We start from the raw sequence: 23,029 nt of genomic DNA on the forward strand, positions 1-23,029 counted from the left end.
AGTGTAAATCCTCTTAAACTAGCTTGGGACTTTGAGTGAAGTCTCATTTTAACCATGGAGTTATGTGTCAATGGGGATATTTACTTAGTCTTTAACATGTTTCTAAGGAAATTGTACTAGGTACTTTCCCTAGACCAGTGGCTTTCAACTGGAGCCAATTTTGCCTTCTATGGAACACTGAGATGTCTGGAAATGTTTTCATCTGTTACAACTTCCAGGGCAGGGACACTGCTGGTACCTGGTGAATGGAGACCAAAAGGAAGGATACTTAACACCCTTCCATACGCAGGGCAGCCTCTGTACCCACTCTGAATGTCAACTGTGGCTAAAAATCTTGCTGTGGCTGCATCAGAAAAATGCATCGTTACCACCTTCACAGTGAGACACACAGAGTCTGAGTCTGGTAGCTACGGTTTCTCACGGTCAGTACTGTGGCAACAGACATGCGCCGGGCCTTCTGAGAACAGTTTCCCACGGCTGCCGTCGCCACGCAGTTTTTTTCTCGAGACTCTTTACTCCTACTGCGTTTGACTCTTTCTCCCATCTGACCTTTAATTTTATCAAGTTTATCCAAGAATGACATGACCAATATTGATACATCCTTCACCTAGATCACCCAGGGTTTTGTTTATTTTGGTGGTATTGGGGATGGAACCCAGGGCTCGCACATGTTAGACAAGCAGTCTATCGTTGAGTTCCATGTATCCCTACTCCCCCTTTAGGTTAGTTCACACACACACACACACACACACACACACACACACACACACACACACACACACACTATGTAGCCCAGACTAGCCTCAAACTTGTAACCCCTGGTTTAGCCTCTGGAGTGGCTGGGATTCTGGGCATGCTCCACCATCGGTGATGAGATCCTCCAGCGTTTAACATTCCCTCATTTGTTTATTACTCTTTCTGCCTGGTTAGGAATGTTCCTAGTTCACAGGAACTCTTTAACATGGCTGGGGATATAGAATGTGCCTCGAATACACATGGACCTAGGTTTGATCCCCAGCATCCCTTAGCCACACACACCCCCAAAAGAAAACAAAAAAGAATTCAACAAATGATGTTTGGAAACACCAGCAAAAGCTGAAGACACACACCACATTCAAAGCCATCAGTGTCTTCAACAACTACTGACAGTCAGCTTGATGCCATGGTTTATCCCATGCCTTCTTGCCCACCCAGAGTAGCTTCTTTAGCCTTTTAAAATCTAGACCAATTAACTTGCAGACTAGTCTACATTATGGATATATCTGGCTGTGTTCATGATTAGAAAGATTCGGTATTTTGTGCAAGAACCTCTATGAAGCACCCATCTCACAGGGCTTGTGGTAGCAACTGGCTATTTACTGGTGTTGTTAATTCCATCCCATATATAAAGGCTGCAAATATCTCCAATAAAAAGGAACACTTGACAGTCTAAAATTAGCAAATGAATTGTTGATTATTCTTATCATATAAGCATCTTATCACCCCCCAAAAAAGAAAGAGTATTTGCCACCTTTCAAACTATGGAGCTTTAGAGAAAGGAAAAACACCAACTTCACCTTTTCAAGCCTGAGTTTCACTAGCAACAATAGTGTCTCCATTTCAGGACTGTGGCAATGATAATATTGTGCACTGAACCCCTAAATTCCCATATAAAGCCTTAACTTCTAAAATGATGGGAGTTTGGAGGCAGGGCCTTTGGAAGGAAAGCAGGCTTAAGTGAGGTCCTGAGAAGTGGGCTGCTGTGCTGGGATTAGTGACCTTAGAGGAAAGACACCAGAGAGCCTGCAGGCTCTCTCTGCCATGTGTAAATCAAGAGAGCTCTCACTGGAACCCCCCATGCCAGCACTTCATCTCCGATGTCCAGCATCTACGGCTGTGGGAGAACACGGTGGCGGAAGCCATCTAGTCTATGGTACTACGTCAGCTCCCACTGACTAAGTCAAACTCGGGGCTAGAAGCCTCCTAAAAGCACCCGGCATGTCATTGGACCCCCAGATAGCTGAGATGGGGGGGGGCACTCCTGAGTGGCTAAGGAGGTCAGCACTGGGACAGTGGGAGGTCCAAAGGGCTGACTCCAGCCTTCTAGCTGAATGAACCTCCCAAATCAAGGGCATCACAACCAAACCACAGATGCTCAGACACCATGGTCACATGCCTATCCCCACTGCCTGGCCCATACCCAAAGTGGCAGAGATGACAGATGGGTTTGCATGTTATAATGGTCTCTCACCAGCCATAAGACCGTGGGCACATCATTATTGATTCTGAGCCTTGGTTTCCTTATCTGTTAGGGTGGCTATTAATCGTTCTTAATTAATATTTGAGTTGAAGAGAGGTGCCAGGAGGGCTGTTGGAAATACCAGATACAGATTGTAGGAACGTTCCTGGTGTGTAATAAGCATTCAGTAAACGCAGGAAAGATTTGGTTAGTAAAGCAGTGGCATGCCTCCAATCCCAGCAATTAGGAAGTAGAAGCAGGAGAATTCCAGTTCAAGGCTAGCTTGGGCCTTATCCCAACCTAAACAACAACAACCACAAAGTGTTGAAATAAGAAGTTCTGGTCCCTGAGGATCCTTGGCAGTCAGTGAGCTGGCAGTACACAGCTCTAGGGAGAAAGACAGGAGGACACAGCCTGGCTTGGTGTGTTCCTGTGACACCGGGGTAAATGAGGAAGGCAGGAGCCCTGCCTGTACAAATCTATAAATGCCACCAACCTACAGTGCACACAGATGCGCTGTGAAATGTGCAGTGACAGACAGCCACAGAGCTGAGGCTGGGGCCAACCTGGGGAAGGGGCTTTGGACAGAGCCGTCAAAGCAGCCCGTTGGTGGGGATGGCCCAAGGGATCAGGCTTGAAGGGTGAGGAGGTTATTTGTCGTGCATGCCAGAAAGTGTGAGCGCAAATGTCCTGTGGTAGAAAATTGAGGGGCAAGCTGGAGAACGAACGGGGTGAGAGAGGCTTAGTACACCTGGATGCTAGTGAATGGAAACCTGAGATGAGTCAAGGGTGGTCTGCAGGGACTGGTCACGCAGAGCTTTGCGGGCCTCACAAGAAGTAATAGGAAAACCTCTGGAGGCTGCTGGCTTGTTTGAAAGCTATAGTAAAATGTGTAGAACACAGGGCTGGATATCGCTCACTTGGTAGGATGCTTTCTCAGGATGCACGAGGCCCTGGTTCTGTTCTCAGCACTGTATTAAACCAGCATACAAACAGCACACACAGCTGGGCAGTGGTGGCATACACCCATAATTCCTCTATTCTGGGGAGGTAGAAGCAGGAGGATGAGGAGTTCGAGGCAAGCCTTAGCTACACAGCAAGTTAGAGGTCACTCTTTGCTACAGAGGCCACCCACTCTGTCTCATAGTGATGAAGGGCATTAGCAAGATTTCTCAGTGGTGAAGAAATACCTGCCACCAGGCCTAACATCCTGAGTTCGATCCTTGAGACCCACTTGGTGGACAGAGAGAGCCGTGCTTTATAAATTGTCCTCTGACTTCTCCACACATATGTGTGGGGAAGCATGTGTGTGCCTACATACATATACACACACAAAATAGAATGTAATTTTAAAATGTACACAATGCTGGATATGGTGGCACATGCCTTTTCATCTCAAGGGGCAGTGGCAGGCAGATCTCTGTGAGTTAAAGGACAGCCTGGTCTATATAGTGAGTTCCAGGCTAGCGTGGCCTACATAATGAGACTCTGTCCCCAAACCAAAAATCAGGGGCTAGAGAGATGGCTTAGTAGTTAAGAGCACTTGCTGCTCTTGCAGAGAACCCAGGCTCATTCTTAGTCCCCATTTGGTGGATCACAACTGTCTGTAATTCCAGGTCCAGGGGATTCCATGCCCTCTTTTGACCTCCACGGGCACCAGGCATGCATGTGGTACATGCAACAAAATTTAAAAAGAAAACAAAAACCTGAAAACAGCAACAATAAAAACAACCCCCGCCCCACACACTGTTCACAACATTAAGTATATTCCTGCTTAATGTTGGTAAAGTAAAGGTGGTATTGTCCATCGTTATCAGCCACTTCTAGGACTTTTTTTTCCTCCCAAAGCTAAATTTTGCACCCATTAAACAGCTCCCTGCTCCCCATCCCCTATAGCCATGGATGAGCTTTGAACGCAGTGATGTGGAATCTGGGTAACATTCCAAAATGTTTACACATGAAATAGAATGAAACAAACTGTAAATGGCCAAGAATTTGTTGCTCAACACGGAAACAAGTGGGGTGCTGGGGAGACAGCTCAGCAGGTGAGGGCACTGTGCAATCATGAGGACCTGAGTTTGGATCCTCAGCACTCATGGAAAAAGCCAGGCACAGCTGTGTGTGCCTGTAACTGCAGCAATGTGGGGAGGGAGACAGGAAGATCGCTGGGGCTTGCTGGCCACCAGTCTAACTCCAGGGAGAGACCCTGTCTCAAGGGAATAAAGAGATGAGTGACCGAGCAGGATACCCAACATCCTCCTCTGGCCTCCACCTCTATGCGTGGGTACAAGCGTCAGTGCACACATGTGCACACAATGCACACAGAGAGAACCAAAGAAAGAAAAAAGTAACAGGAGGAACAATACAAAGTCTGATAGTTTGTACAAGGAATGGAGGGGGGAAGAGGGCAGATTTAAGCACTGAAGCTACTGAGAGTGTTCAGTGGACAGTCCCTGCTGTACCAGTGGGGGATGCTGGCAATGGCCCCAGCAGTGGGAGGTACTCACAGCTGACCTGGGAGCCCAGTTTATGCTCCCAGACGGCATGCAACTGCTGATACTCCTGCTGTGCCAGCTCCAGGCGCTGCTGCTTCACCTGGTAGATCTCCTTTTGTGCACTCAGAGCCTCCTGGGCCACCACCAGGTAATCCTTCAGCATGTGCTCTTGTTCCCGCCGCCATTGCACCCTCGGATCCTCGATCTGAGTGGTTTCTGAAATAGATCCCAAGGCAATATGTCAGCACTGTATACGTACTTACTGCATTGCTTGGTGGGCTACAGAATCCACCACTAGAAAACAAAAGTATGATGTACACAAACTCCCAATAAATGTAAACGGGTTAAACTTACTACATGGTAAAGCAGTTCCATCTGGATTAGTCACACAACGCCCCCCCACCCCCCCAAAAAAAATCAAGATCAGGTTTTAACTGAACCTCACATTTGTGGAGATACATTGTACAAAAACATGATAAATAGCAGGCATATATTTAATGTTAATTCTGAGCCAATAACTGCTCTAGGTACTTTACATGGCCTCAATTCTTCAGTCTTTGCATTAACTTTACACAGTAGATTCTGATCCCACTTCCAGTGCACAAAATACAGCAAAATACAGAACTAAGACACAGAAAGGTTAAATAACTGGTTCAAGGTTGTACAGGAAATGTTTTTACCTGAAAAAAATGTGCATTCAAATCTTTCATCCATATTCTCATCTGTTGGGCTTTTAAAGATATTTTGTTTTTATTTTAGTGATGCAGATGTGTGTATATCTGTGTGTAGGTATTATGTAAATGAGCATGAAAGTCTGCACAGGCCAGAGGTATAAGATCGCCTGGAGTTAGAAGGAATTGTGAGCTACCAGGCTCACAATGAGTGCTGGAAACCAAACCTAGGTCTCTGCAAGAGTGGAACACGCTCTTAGCTGCTCAGCCATCTCTCTAGCCACTGTTGGGCAACTTGGGGGTAAGAGTCCTTGATAGATTCTGAATGTGGGTGCCGTGCAAATATTTTCTCCTTTCCTCTGGTGTGTGTGTGTGTGTGTGTGTGTGTGTGTTTCAAAATCTCTCAGATTTTCTCCTGCTTCATTTTTCCTCTTTTCTCCCCACCCCTGCAATTGGTCTTCAGTTCCTGGTCTCAAGTGATCCCTCCTCTGGTCTCTCTAGTTTGGAACCCTGACTTCTCAGCATTTTAGCTAAGATTAAGCATAGTATCTAGTGTTGAGACCAGACATATGCTATCACACCAGGCTTGGGTTTTTGCCTGTGTTTTCTTTTAGGTGTTTTCTAATTTTAGCTTTTATGTTTAGGGCTGTGGCCATTTTGAATTTATTTCTCATATGGAGTGAGGTAAGGGTAGAGGTAAAGAGTTCTCTCCCCTACCACATATCCATATGGAAAGCAACTGTACCCACAACTCTTGAGGTCTATTCTTTGTGGCACCAGGTACTCAGAAGGTCCCTTGATGGAGCCATGTTAAATGCTGTCGGTTCTGAACTGGTAAAGTGGCCCAACCACATCCCACACCTCCTACGGTCATGGCTGTACCTCACAATAGATAATGTCCCACTGGGGCAGGCTCTTCAAGGTCATCTAGGCTAACTCTCTTTTTCAGTTCTTGTTATTATTGAAGTTATACATGTTGTTGACATGTATTAAGTTAGGGCACGGTTGGACAGTTAATCATACTACCAAGCGTACAACTGAAAACACCCTTCGCTGTCCTTCCTTCCGCTCACGTCTCCCCACAGAGAGGCGAGGTGGCCACCTCAACAATCTTTCCGTTTATGGTTTAGAGAACCACTTCACTCACACCACCTTATGTTCCAGATCTCTGCCTATACACACATTCTTCATGCAAGGTAGACAACCACTACACTCAGGAACTTTGCATATCCTCTTCTCTCCTCGCCTCCCCACTTTTAAGTTCAGGCAGATTCGAAGTTCACTGACCTTGAACTCACTATGCAAATCAGGCTAGCCTGGAACTAGGGAGATTCTCCCAGCTCTGCCTCCAGAGGTGGGATCAAAGGTGTGTGCCACCACACCCATCCCCTCCGGCTTCTTATTTACACCACACACCTGCTTTCCACACACAGCAACCACATCCACAAAGTTAACAATAGTATTTTTTGACAATGTAACAATGTAACAACATAAAGAGCAACTGTTCTAAAAAGTTGAACATCTGGGGATTGTGCAACACAGTTATGATGCAGAGAGCTACAAATTAAAACTAGCCAAGTAATAATCTAAACCTATGAAAAACTGAATTAAAAAAATATGAGACCCCTGAGCTGGATTTGACCTGAATGTCCTCTTTTTGTGGACTAGCCTTAAGGGTACCAGAAGGGACAAGCAAGCTTCCAAAGGAGGGAGGCAACCAACAATCCTACCCAGCTACGACTCCTGTGAAGCACAACAATGAACAGCAATAACATGATAACCCTAGGGATGCAGTAGTGGCACACACCTTGGAGGTAACCACCAGCTCTCTAATTGGATATAAGACCCGATCAACAAGAGGAAACCATGCCCGGTACTGGAAACCTAGCCAACTACTTAGGGCTAATGAAAGCATGGTTATTGGAGGAGAATCTACAACCACTAGTTTACTAAACCAGCATAATCCCTAACAACAATCTATAAACATTTATTTGACCTTATACCCACAGATAACTGTTGTCTTCACTCCTTCATCAAGGAAATTTCTCTTTGCAACAGATGGAGACTACTACAGAAAACCATAACCAATCAAAATGCAGAGTTGTGGAGCCCAATCCCAATGGATCTAGAAAACATTCCTGCAGCTAAGGCTCAGGGAACATTGTGGAAGACAGGCTGGAAGGACTGTAAGAGCCAGAGGATCAGGGAGTAGTTTGCTGTGAGATTGTGTCTCTGAGTAATTTGGGAAGCCACACCCATAAAGTCTCAACCAGCATGACTGGACAAACATGAGCTGTACAAGGATGGCACCAAGGAATATGCCCAGGGATGAGGAAGTACCTGACATCCCAAACATTCCAACCGTTAGATAAGGTGGCCAGATGTCCTAGAGTCTAGCACACACCTATTTTCGTTTTACAGATACTCCTAGACAATTGTCAGCAAATCAGGGTCCTGGACCCTGGAAATCCCCTCACCCCAACCTCTGCTATGAGAAAAACTCTGCCCCACCTGAGCTCAGGGCTTTCTGTTCTCATCACTGAGTCGGACAGACAAAGGGACCAAGCTCGGAGCTTAAAGAAAATAAAAGCTCTTTGCTTTTACATGGTGGGGGGGTATGCAAATAGGAAGGAGAGAAGGCCTCAACCCTATACAAAGAACTGCAGGTAATGAGGAAAGCTGGGAGAAGAAGAGGCGGTCTTTCCCAGGGAAGAGAACACCAACTGGCTGTCCATGCCAAATGGCCAGCCTTGAAAATCCAAGTAACAGTATGTGGACTGAACAGGTTATATTTAGGAGTATGCAGTATGTATAAATATAATATATATGTTATATTCATGTACAACTAACAATTAGTCAAAATGAGGCCAAGACATTGAAGGTAGGAAAGGAAAGGGAGAAATGTTGTAATTAAATTATAATCTCAAAAAAAAAAAGAAAGAAAAAAGAAATGAAAATAGTCATATAGTGCAGAAGGATGAAGAAAATAGTACCTAATGGTGGTGGAAAAATTGATACAGACCTTTGAGGATACTCGTCAATCTAATACTATATACCCAAAGTTCTCAAAGGGTTTTTATCTTTTAAAAACCATTTTTTGGTTTTTGTTTTGTTTTGTTTTTGTTTTTTTTGAGACAGGGTTTCTCCGTATAGTTTTGGTGCCTGTCCTGGATCTCACTCTGTAGACCAGGCTGGCCTCAAACTCAAAGAGATCTACCTGGATCTGCCTCCCAAGTGCTGGGACTAAAGGTGTGTGCCACCACCGCCCGGCTTAAAAACCATTTTCGTTTAATGGGTGTTTTGCCTGCATGTATGTCTGTGTACCACATGTGTGCATGCTCAAGGAGGCCAGAAGAGGGTGCCAGATGCCCTGGAACTGGAGTTATCTGGTTGTGAGGGGCCATGTAGATGCTGGGAATTGAAACTGGGACCTCTGGAAGAGCAGCACTGAGCCATCTCTCCAGCCCCTGTTTCCATCTTTTGACTTCATAATCTCATATAGTTTGTCTTGGTATCCATGGAAACTGTTTCTCAACTAACCCACAGATGCAAAAATTTACTCAATTAAGTCAATTATATGACCTAACATTTATAATTCACCTACACCTGAATTTACTTCTAGACGGCCCATGATACCTACTGAACACCAATCCTCTGCCAAGAGCTCTTATCCTGTATTATTTAAAGAATGACAAAGGGAGAGCCATGGCGTTCGTTATGGCTACAATTTTCTCCAAATATTTTCAACCTGAGGTTGGTTGAATCCATGGATGTAGGATTCATGGGTACAGAGCTGACACTAACAAGACACAGACACCTTTAGAAAATTATCACCGAGCAAAGCAAATAACGAGTCTCCCTCTGTGTATAATACAAATAAGTAGGGGGAGAGCCCAAAGGATTAGCAACAGGGGCATTGTGGTACCTTGGTTTTCTGTGGTAAGGTGTATTATGTATCTGCATAGAATGTACTTGTGTATTTAAAATGGCCAGTGTGAGCATCCCTCGAATACTCAGGAGAGACTCAGAAGCAGCAAAAAAAAAAAATGTAACTTGATCCCAGATTCAAATTGCCTGGGCAGGATGTCCACAGACACAAAACCAAGTGGGTCGTGTTTTGGAGTTCCCTGCTCCTTATGTTCAATTTCCCCATCTTCTTTCACACTAAATCTAGTCAGGCTTTTGTCTCCAGTCTTAGTCCAAAGCTGCTCTCCAAAGTCAAGGTCACCAGTGGTCGCTTGAATAGCCAAATCCTTCGGCCGATTCCCAGCTCTCTGTGTGCCTGACACCGCTGAGGGCTGTTCCTCCACATGCCGTCTTCCCAGACTTCTCTTGGTTTTCCCTCCCACTTTGTGGCCACTCCTCAGTCACTGCTGATTGTCCTCCTCCCTGCCCTTTCGCAGCCGGCAGCCCCCATGTCATTCTGCCCTCCTCTCCTTTCATGATCTTGTCCGTTTTCAAGTCTTTGCCCATTATCCACATGACATCTCCCAATTGCCCATCTTCATCTTCCGCCCATATCCATTTTCTAGGCTGCAGGTTACTACACTAAACTGCCCACCTACCTACCCCAGGTGTGCGAAGGTACCCGAGGCTCAACATTGCCAAATAAAGTCTTTTCTTCCTTCCTAAACCGACTCCACCTTGCTGTCTCTTCCGTCAGTGGATGGCAACTGTATCCTTTCTTGGCTCGGGTCCAAGGAGGGTCCTTCTGGCCTTTTTCTTTCCCACCCTGTATGTAAACAACCAGGAAGTCTGGACAGTTCCTATGATCTCTGCCCTGGTTTGCAGCCCCAGCCTGTTCCAAGCACTTCCCACGGGGCTCCCCACTTGACTGCTTGCTCAGTGAGTTCTGTTCTCTTGAAGCAGTCAGACTGACCCTTGATGATGTAAGTCACCTCAAGCAATTCCCATGTTTATGGCTCAGATAACTCCTACCTCACGTGTCAGCTTTTCAGGCACTCCTGCCGCTCCACAATGCTCCCTCTCTCCCCCAGTCTTTGTGCTCTGGGCATACTCACTGCTCTGCTACCCCCCTGAACAAATGGAATGAGTGTGACCAGGCCTCAGAGCTTTTGCTCTTTGTCTTCTGAAACAGTTCCTTCCAGTCTTAGATCAAGTCTTATGTGGCCAACAAGCTCGCCTTCCCTGAAGACCAGCTTTATGACGGCCATCATCACTGTTCCTTCCTCACTCCCCTAGGTCTATCCCAGCATACCTCAGTCCCACAGTCTGCTCTTACCCCCAGGGCACAGAACATTTTCTAACATCCAACATCATCTACCAATGATGTTTGTTTTCTCTCTCTCCTGCCTGAATGAAATTTCTGTAAGGGCAAAGACCTTAGTCACTTTGCACTCTTGTGTGTATCCCAAGCTCTCGGAACAGGCAGTCAGCAAATGTTTCTGAAAGAATGCAAGCTGGATTGTGAATTATGAGCAAACTGTTTGGATATATTAAATCTATAATTCTTTGCTTGTTTGAGACAGGGTTTTTCTAAGTATTGCTGGCTGGCTTCAACCTTAAGACACCCCCCCCACCCCCGCTTCTCAGCTTCCCCAATGCTGGACTTACAGGCATGTAACATTATGTCTATCTCATGAATCTGTGCTGGTTTGTTTTATGCCAACTTAGCACAAATTGGAATAATCTGGGAAGAGGGAACCTCAACTGAGGACTGTTTCCATAGATTAACCTGTGGGAAAGTCTTTGAGGGCATTTTCTTGATTGATTGATGTGGAAGGGCTCAAGCCACTGTGAATGATACCATCCCTGGCTAGGTGGTCCTATGTTATATAAGAAATTCTCTGAAGAAGCCAGTAAAAAGTATTCCTTCTGATCTCTGCCTCAGTTCCTGCCTTGAGTTCCTTCCCTGATTTCACTTCATGAGGGACTTGTAGGCTGTAAGCTGAAATACCTTCTGCCCTGCAAGCTGCCTTTAGTCATGGTGTTTGTTACAGCAACATAAAGCAAACTAAACAGACTTGGAGAAGAATTTTGCCCAAGAACAACACATACAAGTAAAAATGCTCCCATTCCATGGCTCTGATTGGTTAAGTAAGCCTCAACAGTCACTCACCACCCTTGTATTTGTCTCGATATTGCCATCTACAGATAGGGCATCTTCCATCCCACAAGACTACTTTCAAACCAAAGGGAAGCAGTAGCCTGTGAGCTGGTTAAATGACCAGGTAACATTCTTCCTGCTTGGTCCCATTTCATTAACCCTCACACATTCTTCCTGCTTGGTCCCATTTCATTACCCCCCCCCCCACACACACACACCACTTCTGCCATTATCCCCAGGAGAATTAACTCCGCCACAGCCTGCTAAACTCTCCTCCCTTCTGTTCCTCCAGCAGCTCCCAGAAGAAGCACCTTAAAATCCCACTCCTGCCATGAGATTTTAATGAGGGGGATGCTCTCAGCAATTAGAAACAGGAAAGGACTGATTAGGGCTTCAGTACATCAGCGTTTAACCCAGCATCTGATACAGCCCTCCAAGCATTAACCTCATTCCCCATACACACTCAATTAGGCATATTTACTTCTCATTATCCAGTGCGCAATCATGAGTGCTAATAAAAACCTTTGCTATCCCCAACAATGCCATTAATGCCATTAGCTGTCTCTCAGATACTCTCCTACGCTTTGTTGCCAGCAACAGTCTGCTCATTCATCCACTTCCTTATGCACTCATGCACATACACCCTTCTCTGCTTAGCAAGGGTTAAGTGCACACCTACTGTGTGCCTTGATGGGCAAAGGCTTGGAACTAGATAGAATTAGACACAGTAACTTCCCCAGAAGACATAGCAATAACAGGTAAAGAAAATTTAGAAAAGAAAATGGATGGACAGAAGTACAACTCCATTCTTAGGTATCAGTTCAAATCCCAGCTCAGCCATGTTTTCTCCTTTCCCCCTTGTTGAGATGGGTCCTTGGAAAAATCACTGTGTAGTTCAGTTGGCCTCAAGTTCACAGTCTTCTTGCTCAACTCCCCTAGTACTGGGATTACAGGTGTGCACCATCATGCCATGTTTTATCTCCGAGTACTGAGTCGCCAACTGCTATCTCTAAATCTCAATGAGGTGAAGATAATCACCCCAATACCCCACAGGGTGCCAGGGGGCACTGAATAAGACATTGCCTATTGAGCATCTGTCCCAGCACGTGGAGCAGAATGCATACTCAAAATGCAGGGGCACTTAGAAGTTGGTAGCCTAGTGTCAGCCTTCAGAGGCTGCCAGGCACAACCCATTCTCTGTCCTCTTCCTCTGGCCTGAAAGGATAAAGAGGATCTATCTGATGGTTCTAAAGGCACACTAAGATAGGAAAACCCTGTCCCTCTGCATACCATCTCAGAGGACAGAGATGGTCTTGGCTAAGAGGATGCACACGCCACCTGTCCTAAACTGTGCATCTCTTGCCTTCCTCCACTTGACAGACAACACACTTCTGTGTTTCCCAACTAGTTCCTCCATCCCGGTCCCAGAAGGAGAGAGTGACAGTAGGAATATTCATCTTAGATCAGAATACTGTGGTCCCAGGAAATGACAGTGGGCTAATCTACTAAGGACACACGTGCATCTACATTGCTAGAGGCTTGATAGGGCTTCAGATACCTGAATAAGACAATGTGCATTTATTTTTTAATGGGAAGACAGTCATCCTTGAACATATGAAAAAATATGCATATAGACACATATACAAACACACGATTGGAAATATTTGAAATGACACAGACGAAATCATCAGCAATGCTGCCTCTAAAAATCAAGGAGCTGGATGAAGTTGGATCACGAGAGAAGTTTCAGATTCTATTAAAAACCCTCCCGAACTGTTGTTTTCACATGAGCATACATTATCTATCTATATCCACACTGACATCTCTAAGTCTACATTAAACAAAACACAATCTGCCTTCAAGACTCCGCTGGGGCTCCTTCCAGATTGTGGAGGTGGGTGGGCACGAGAAGGGGAGGGGATGGGCATTGGGGTGGGGTGGGGGTCTGGGGTCTGGGGCCGGGAAGAGCCGCAAAGGACTTACTGGTGTTGTGGTCTATGAAGTAATCGCCAACCTGTGGGTCATATGCTTCTTCCCATCCTAGCGGCAACTCATCGCTAATGCAGTCAGCAAAGGTGAGCGGTTTGGTGTACCTGGCAAGGAAGACGAGAAACACATTCTGTCAGCCCGCGGTCCCCAACACTCCTGCAATGTGCCGTGGTTTTTTCTGGACTCCCTGCTTCTCCTGACTGTTCAACAGATCCAGACATTTTGCACTACAGCATGAACTCTGCCGGGCTCTGAGTCCCCGGGAAAGCGAAGACATTCTGCAGTAGCATCCACGTAAGGCTCACCACCCACCCCCCGCCCCCAGGTCAGGTGTCTTCATCTCCAATTGACAGTTTGCACAACAGTTCTCAGGCCAAGTCTTGGCTTCGTGATGTGGATTCCAGCCCCCCTCTGGCTTTTCCACCTGCAGCTGGCTAGCCCCGCCCCACGAGGGTCTTTGTCCTGGCCCTGTCTTGTATTTGTCATGCCCATTTGCCCTTCCGAAAAGCTGGCCTCCTGCAAGCTCTGGAGGAACAGACGCCCAGCCCCAGGAGTCTGGCCAGCCAGCCATATTTATTTGCTGATTGAGTTGGTTCCCAAAGGCCTGCCCCACACTGCTGCCTCTTCCCAGCCAGTCCCGGCCAAACTGATGATTTGGCAATAATAACTCCCTAAGGCCCCATCTCGCAGGGTGTGAACTGGCGGTAATCACCAAGTCTTAGTGGCTACATCAGACAGATAAACAAATTATGTGAGAGAAGCTGCAAAGGCTTGTCGAGGCTGGAAAACTGTACCACACACTATTTGTCCAGGGTTTCAGCCAGAGAACGGGAAGCCGGGGAAACTAACACGTGGGGCCAGTGGTTCCCCGTGCTGCCTTTGTCTAGAATAACCATGACCTTGTAGAGGTCAGGGGACAACTTTTGGTTGTCAGTTCTAGCCCAAGACAGGGCTCTTGTGTTCTGCTACTGTGTAATCCTCCTGTCTCTGACTCCCGTCTTGCAGTAGGGGATTGCAGACTGGTGCTACTGCTGGACCCCAGAGAAAGAACTCGGGTCATTGGTGTTTTATAGCTAGCACCTTTATCCATGAAGCCATCCTTCTGACCCTAAGACACTCATTCTAATATTCCTTTGTTTCTGTCTTTTTCCTCATTCCAATTCTGGAAGCCCAGGAGACTCTGCTTCCCATCCTTTCAACAGATTGGCAAGCTAGGGTATAATGGGACAGGAAGGGTGACAATTGACTACCTCTTCCTTAACCTGGATGATTGCTTTCTTCTTAAACCCCGGCTGCAGGCCTGTGTGTCAGGGGCTTGGCCCCTGGCTGAGTGCTAGGGCAAGCGATGGAGCCCTTAGGAGGTGAGACTTAATGAGAGGTGTGCTCCAAAGGTGAGAGAGTGGGACCCCAGCCTTTTCTTCCCATCTCTTGCTTTCTGGCTACAAAGTGAGCAGTTTTACTCTGTCCCATGCTCCCGTCAAGATCTGTTGCCTCACCGTGACAGGCTCAAGGCAAGGAAGTCGCTTAGTTATAGACCGGAGCCCCTAAACTGGTGATCTATACTGAACTCTTTCTTTTTGTAATCCCATCATTGCAGGTAGGGAGCTGACTAACAGCCTGAACTAAACCAGACTTAAAACTGACTGCTGGGGATGTCTTTCTGTATTCTGTGAATGTGTTGCTCTGATTGATTGATAAATAAAATGCTGATTGGCCAGTAGCCAGACAGGAAGTATAGTATGGGTGGGATAAGGAGAGAGGAGAATTCTGGGAAATGGAAGACTGAGTCAGGAGCACAGCCAGCTGCCATCGCCACCACGAGAAGCAAGATGTAAAGTATCGGTAAGCCACAAGCCATGTGGCAACTTATAGATTAATAGAAATGGGTTAGTTTAAGTTATAAGAACTAGATAACAAGAAGCCTGCCACGGCCATACAGTTTATAAGTAATACAAGTCTCTGTGTGTTTACTTGGGGGATGCTAGTGGGAGAGATTTGTCCCCGACTGCTGGTAGGCCGGGACACAAAAAAACTTCAGCTACAACTGACAGGGACAAAGAGACACTGTGACACTGAAAAAGCCCCTGGCTGACAAGACAGTGATGCACTCACCTGCCTGCTTCATACTCAAGGTTTCAGAGGCCGTGAACTGTATCTACCAATTGGCTTTGGTTAATAATTCACTGCTGCATTGTGGGAGACTGTGGTTCCATGAGACTGGGGCGGGGGGTGGGGGGTGGGGGTGGGGGTGGGGGGGGTATGTTTTTACACACAACAAACTAAGAACTATCAAATAAGGATCCAAGAAGCATTGTTCTTTAGCTGAGTGAGTTGGACAAGAGCTTCATCTCCCAGAGCCTTGGAATTTTTCCTCTGTGAAGTAGAGACTAATGTAACTCTTCTGGTTGTTGGATAGGTTAAGCATGATCATGTTTGGAGCTAAAATGTGTAGTACAAAGGCTGTGAGTGTGTGTTGGGGGTGGTGGTGGTACAGCACAGCAGTTAAAGTGTTTGCAAGATGATCAGAGTTTAGCTCCCCAGAACCCACCGAATGCAAGGTGAGTGTGGCAGCCCACTTATAATTTCAGCTTTGGAAGGGGGAGGCAAAGGATTCCTGGAGCAAGGTGGCTAGTGAGACTATCCATGTTGGCAAGCTTTGGGTTTGATTGATGGAGTCTCTCTCAAAGTATAAGGTAGAAGAGTGCTCAAGGACAGGTCCTGATATCCATCAGTTTTGGGCCTGTGTAAGAATGTGTGCCCACACACACGTGAACACGCAGAAGGGAAAACTGGGGCTAAAAGGCTATAATTGTGTCTTCTTCATTGTTTGTCTAGAGACAGGGTTCACTATGAAACCCAGACTGGCCTCAAACTCCTGGTATTTCTGCCCCCTGTGTCCCGAGTGCGAGGATCACAGGTTTACAACAGTACACCTGGTTAAAAGGCTCTAATAATCTCAAGAGAGCTGGGAAGGAAGAGGAAAAGGGAGAAGGGGGAAGGGGAGTGTGGTACTTCCATGTCATTGGCCCCTCGTAGGGAGTGGCACTATTAGGTGTGACTTTGTTGGAGTGGGTTTGGCCTTTAGAGGAAGGTGTCACTGTGGGGGCGGGCTTTGAGGTTTCCTATGCTCAGGATACCACTGAGTGTGTCAGTCGACTTCCTGTTCCCTGCAAGCCAAGATGTAGCCAGCACCATGTCTGTCTGCACACTGCTGTGTTCCCCACCGTGATGATAAGGGACTGAACTTCTGAAACTGTAAGTGAGCCACCCCAATTAAATGTTTTCTTTGTAAGAGTTGCCGTGGTCATGGTGTCTCTTCACAGCAATAGAAACCCTAACTAAGACAGGAAGAGAGAGGAGAGGAGTGAGGAGAAACTGAAAGATATGAGTTAAAATGTTGTCTTAAGGCAAGGGATATAACTCTGTAGGTAGTATACTTGCCTAGCATGCTCAAAGTCTTAAGTCCGACCCCTAGCACCACATAAAACTGAGTATGGGTGTACACACCTGTAATTCCAGAAATGGAGGCAGGAGGAGCTACAGTTCAAGGTCAACCTTGGCTATTCTGAAAGTTGAAAGCTAGCCTAGGCTACAAGAGACTGAATTTATTAAAAAAAATAATCTAGTCAGGTGTGGTAGCATATGCCTTTAATGCCAGCACTCAGGAGGCAGAGGCAGAGCTCTGTAGGTTTGAGGCCAACCTGGCAACATGGTCTACATAATGAAGTTCAGGCCAGCCAGGGCTATGTAGTAATCAACTAACTTAAAACAAAATAAAACAACCAAAAAACTAAAATAAAACAACTAAAAAACTAGGTATAAGAACTTAACATAGTCTCAATTTTCTTTTTCTTTTATTTTAAACAGAGTTTGCTGTCATGGTTGTATAGTAAGCGTAATTAAATATTGAACAGTGATTCTATCTAGGCCTATGAAGCATGCTATGAAAACCATGTTCCCTCTCTGGGTAGTAGGTGTTCTCGTTCGATTTTACAAATGAAAGCACATTCTTAACAATGCATAGTTAATACACCAGAGACTCAGTCTCCTGAGGCCCCGGTGTTGGCTCCCAGAGCCAGAGCTTTACCAATAAAAATTAACAAGACCCAGTGGATCTCGGAACAATCTGGAGCTGTGCTAGACGTGCAGAGGAGGTGGCTGCATGGGGAGGTGAGAAGCAGACAAGGGGTACTGGAGTTTTATGTGATGAGTGCTTTCGGTCATTGGTGTCTTGGTACCAAGCTGCTCATTAAACCTAGAAAAGCCACGGCTCCTACACGTAAGGACGGTTTAGTGTTTCCAAGCCATCAGTACAAATTCAGGCTCTCAAGGTGCCAGGGATGGGAACGTGGATAGGCGAACAGGACCCAAACTTCATTAAGTTCCCAGGAACTCATGAACTCCACATACTGCTCGAGCCTTGTATTGAGAAGGTAAAGCTCTCCGGTCATTAGCTGTAGTATCAGTGATGTGATGGACATGAGGCAAAGATACTGATCCCTGCCAGCAGTAACGGCAGGCATTTTACCCAGCAGGAAGGAATGCACAGCAATGGGCGGGGGGGTGGGGGGGGCACATCAGAAAGAGCAGCCAGAAGAGAAAGAAAGGCTTTGGGTTTTGTATTTGGGTTCCCCCTGGATGCAGCCATGGGGGAGCAGCCAGCCGATGCTCAGAGCGCTTCTATGGGAAACAGGGAAGTTGCTATGGGGAGGAACTATACGACTTACAGAAATCTGGACAGAAAGTTCTCTTTGGAACAAATGCCAAGAGGGAGATGAATTATTCAGTGTGCAGAGAGGTGTCATTCAGAGTCAGTATGAAGAGAAGTGTTTTAGCTTTGCAGGCACACACACACACACACACACACACACACACACACACACACACACACACACACACACACACACACCTAGGGAGAGGCAGAGCTGTCTGTGGACCCTATTCATCCCCAGGAGCTGTGGTGTTCCCCTGACCTGCAGTGTTCACCTTGGGAAGGGGTAACTGCTTTCAGATGTGGCCAGGATCTGGAACTTCCAGCCTCGAGCCCTCCAGACCTCCATGTCCCGGGCTGCCTAAAACCCACAGTCACACAATCCAGTGACCCAGCTGCTGGAGGAGCAAGAGCGAGGGAGGGCGAGGTGCCAGGCAAGAGCGAGTTCTGCCCCTTTTTAATTACAAATCTCTGAATGAGCACAAACATTCCTGAATGTTTCACAACTGGCCTTCCTGGCAAAACAGCCCGGATGTGTTGCCTTGGAGACAGGGAAGGCTCTGCCAGGTGTGCTCTACAAGGGGGACACAGGCGCACCTGTCAAGAGACGGGCAAGGAGAGCTGGAGGCACCAACAGGTCCCGCACTCTCCTCGCACAGCAAACCGTAGCTTTCCTAGAGGCTAAGGCTCATGGGGCACATGGCCAAAGCTGCTCTGGGTATTCGGGGTGTCTTCTAGGGAGGCAGGAAGCAGGGGGAGCAGGCAACGTTTTTGCCAAGTGTAACACTGGGTTCTGATTCTCTGGGGACTAAATTCAGAATGGGTAAGTCGTCCTCCACGGTCCCTGGGCCGCCCGAGCAAGCCCAGGCTTCTTCCCTCTTCATGACCATCCGGGAGAACACTGCTCTCTCCACCGGGAATCTCTCCTTCCAAGGGCTAGCTGGGAGGGATCACAGTCTAGAGCCCCTATCCCTACCCCAATCCAAGAACAATCTATCCTCAGCAGCAGCTCTCCTCCCCACCCAGGCACAATGGGCAGGCTGGTTTTTCCTGCCCCGGGCTGTTTCACATACATACTTTCCATAGTTTAGATGTCTAGGCTCCCGATAACACTCTCCCCCATCTGGCCGGTTTCTAAGCAGGCCCCGCCTTCATGTTTGAAAGTCTTCCTCCTCCCTCTCCTTAATTTGGTTCAGTGCTGACACCTTCACTGATTCCTCTAACAAACACAAGGATGATCCAAATAACCATCTCACAAAGCCTGCTAAGAGGGCGAAGTGTGGTTCTTGGGAGCTTTAATGAAACAGTCACAGAAGAGGACAGGACAGCGGGCACTGCTCTTCTAGAGTAGAGAGAAGACGATCCAATCATAAGTACATGTTTCAGAGATGCAAGGCATCCAGAAAAAAAAAAAAATCAAGGTTCTGGTATGGAGAATGAAGGGCAGCTGTGGTCACAGGAAGCCTCTGAGAAGGTGACCTTCTCGGGTGCTCAGGGGGTACGAAGTAGCCAGGTGAGGTAGCAAGGATCTGAGGGAAAAGCAGTAGGGATAGCACACTCGGAGGGCTGTGGGTCAGGATGGTGCTGGCGCACTGGAGGAACAGAAAGGGAGGTGAGGCTGAGTGCAGCGTGCTGGAGGGCTCTGAGCTGCTGGTGGGGACTTCGGGGCACACCCCTTTGCTCTCTGCCTGTGTGCTAAGCTTCCCCTCTCATTTCCGTGAACCCACCAAGCAGGAGGAGGCCCCAGGAGCCCAGTGCCAGGGAGACAGAATGAGGAAGACTTGTTTCTGTCCTCCAGAGCACTCTGTGGCCATGGAGACAGACAAGGTTGACACGGGGAATGATCCCTGTGACATTCCGCAACGGGAGATGTGGCCAGGACACTCCCCGAGGCAGGGAACCGCGGGTAATGAAAGGATGTAGGGATACAAGAAAAAGGTAAGCCAGAAAGACATGAGAAGCCAAGCGGATGGGGAACTGGACCGACGGTAATGGAGTGTGAACAGGGAGGGCAGAGCGCCAGGTCAAGAAAGGGAATGGACAAAGGTAGGCACTTCATGGTCTAGGAGGATTCAAGGTAGATGCCACCCGCAGAGGGTCAGGAATTCAACGCTGGGCTGAACCCCAGGTTCCACCTTGCTAAAGCTGTGGTTGTGGTTAGGTAACCTGACACGTGACAAATTCCAATCTTGTAATCGTGGTGTGGCTGTACAATAAGACAACCCATAGAAAGTGCTGAGCACAGGTTTGCAGGTAACAGGCACTGGTGATGTGAACCTTGGAGAGATACCTGTGCACTGTGGGAATTCTGTCACCCTGCGGCTTACATCCTTAACACCATCACTGCCCCCAGCAATGTTCTCGACTCCCCGGTGATCTGCAGCAGTAGAGACAACTCACAGGCTCCAGCAACAGCCCTGGGCTCTACACCTGTCTGCATAGGCATCAACTCTCACCTCCTGGCTTTGTTTCCTTGCGCATAAGAGGAGGCTGTCTAGAGCAGTGACCTCTCTGGAGAAGGCTGGGCCTAGCCCATGAACGCTGTTAGCGGCTGTGTGTTGGCGTGTATATCCTGGTTTCCATAATACGGTACGGAAACTGCGGCAGATAACTGCTCAGGCTTCAATAGCCGTAAGAAGCCTCGGGACTGCACCCCAATGCCTTCCTTCCTGAGGAGCGGGGACTGTGAAAAGCCCCCCACCCCCACGGGCTAGTGAAATGGTGCAGCGGGTGCAAGCACTTGGACACAGTTCTGATGACCCGAGATGGATTCCTGGATCCCACAAGGTGGCAGGAGAGAACGGGCTCCTGGGAATTAGACTCTCACCTCTGCACACCGTGGAATCCACATGTGCCGCCGCCCCCCCACCCCCCCAAATAGACATTAAAGCGGGCAAGCTGAGGGATGGCAGGTGTTTGGCTCTCTGTATTTGCGCTCTGAAAGAGATGACATTTGCTCTGGGAAGGCCGGTGTCCCTGTTTCTCTAAAACACCTCTCGCTCTCCCTTTCTCCTCTTCTCTGCTCTCAGAACACCTGTGTCCACGTTCTTGTTTCCAGACCCCAGAGTGTCCCGCGGGCCCTGCTTTGGCTTGGCTGGTTTACCCAGGCACCTCTTGGTTCAGTCCACTCCCACTCCCAGAATTCTTTTCTGAGGACAGGAAGAGGAAAAAGAACTCCGGAGGAAGAGTCCAGGCTATCCTTTCCACCATCTTTCCCTCTGACTTCATTCTGGACCTGGGAAACCAGTGACTCGCCTCCTGCCAAATCTCTTCATTCTGTCCAGCTCAGTTCCCTGAATGACATGGCGACTCCCTTCCTTCCCCACCATGTCCATGTTGATATGGCCGTGATCCTTCCCTGATGTCCTGCGGATCCACAGGTGCACCTGTGTGGGGGTCCCTTCTGTCTATCACCTGCCGGGACCTCAGACCACAGTTGTGGCAATCAGGAGTGACAATACGTAGGCACGGACGACCTGTCAGCCCAATTCCACCTGCAGGTGTGACTGTTCACTATGGTACTGGGTCTTAAAAGTGGGAGCAGTGTGCTGTGGGGGTGGGGCAGGTACTCAGTCCCCCTGCTGCTCTTTAATGCATTGCTCGTGTACCTTATCATACCAAGAGACACTGTAGAATGTCTGCTAAGGACACAGGACTCTGGACCCACACTCCCTGGGTTTGAATCCCCAGGCTGTCATTTTCTAGCTCTCTGACAGTGGGCAAGATACTTAAAAGCACGTCTGCAACATAAGAAAGGAAATACACTTATTGAGTCCCCACTGTGTGCTAGCAGCTGTTAACCACTTCATAGGTGTTTCCTCATCTCCATAACGACCCTTCTAGGTAAGTGTCATTCAGACCTACACAGGGGTCTTCCTGGGCCAAACAAGGCAGCGAGTCCGACGGTAGTTGAGTACACAGTGAGTGGGCAATGAACATGAGTTATTTGCTATTTATTTACCCCACTAATGTCTAAGTTAGGCCACTCAAGGAGCCTTATTAAAGAAAGTTAGCACTAAAAAGGATTTGGCAAATGAATGGCCCAGCTTTCACTGAAAATCAGGGCACACACAAGAAAGAAAGAAAGAAAGAAAGAGAGAAAGAAAGAAAGAAAGAGAGAGAGAGAGAGAGAGAGAGAGAGAGAAAGAAAGAGAGAGAAAGAAAGAAAGAGAAAAAGAAAGAAAGAAAGAAAAAAGGAGAGAGATTTGTCTAGAGCCACCCAAGGGTCCAGAGGCAGAGCTGAGATTAAAACCAGGGAACCAGCCTGGGGGGCCATACCACACTCATGACAGCAAGAGATCAAGCTGGCGCTGGGTTCGGCCTCAGCACAGTTTCCAGGAAATAGCATTAGCAGCATTCCCCAGTCACACTGACGCACACAGAGTGAGGACCTGTCGTTGGCTGGGAACCAAAAGAAAACTGTGACGCTCTGATTATTTTAGCCGGACCTCTTTGGAGAATAGCCTCCTGAAGGCCCAACACCATAGCAGACTGGAGTTCCTAATATCCCTGCCCTGCTGGCCCTTAGAGAGCCCGAGCCCCGCCGAATCCGAATCCTCGGATCAGGAGTTAGGTTACACAAGTTCTGTACAGAACCACCCAGGTTCATCCTTCCTAGCTGTGTGATCTCGGCCTATTCCTTCCCCAGCTTGGAGCCTCAGTTTCCCCAAAAGGTATATAGGTCAATCTAGAAAACTTGCTTCTCAGGATAAATTCGTGCCTGGCAACGACTCATCAGAGCACCTGGTGTTACAGCCCCTGGCACGACATGCCATCATTTTCTTTTCTGAACAAAAGATTTAAGGACACTCGGCCCCTAGCTTTGATGTTTTTTTGGTGCCATGAACTGGGTTTTCCGAGGAACCAGCTAGCCAGATG

The 23,029-nt window shown here is 47.6% G+C and overlaps 1 protein-coding gene across 2 annotated transcripts in view; it reads right to left on the bottom strand.

The window, feature by feature from the left end:
* The window catches only part of Wwc1 (WW and C2 domain containing 1), a 153,033-nt gene that overhangs the window by 68,263 nt on the left and 61,741 nt on the right, over nucleotides 1–23,029 (bottom strand). For both annotated transcript variants that reach the window (XM_006971635.4, XM_016005155.3), the window contains exons 2-3: nucleotides 13,435–13,544; nucleotides 4,726–4,929 (exon numbers count right to left, since the gene is read on the bottom strand). In XM_006971635.4, coding sequence (XP_006971697.1) covers nucleotides 4,726–4,929; nucleotides 13,435–13,544 — 314 coding nt within the window. The remainder of the gene's footprint in view (nucleotides 1–4,725; nucleotides 4,930–13,434; nucleotides 13,545–23,029) is intronic.

Source organism: Peromyscus maniculatus, chromosome 8 (genome assembly GCF_049852395.1).
Source record: "Peromyscus maniculatus bairdii isolate BWxNUB_F1_BW_parent chromosome 8, HU_Pman_BW_mat_3.1, whole genome shotgun sequence".
In the NCBI taxonomy this organism is placed as follows: Eukaryota; Metazoa; Chordata; class Mammalia; order Rodentia; family Cricetidae; genus Peromyscus; species Peromyscus maniculatus.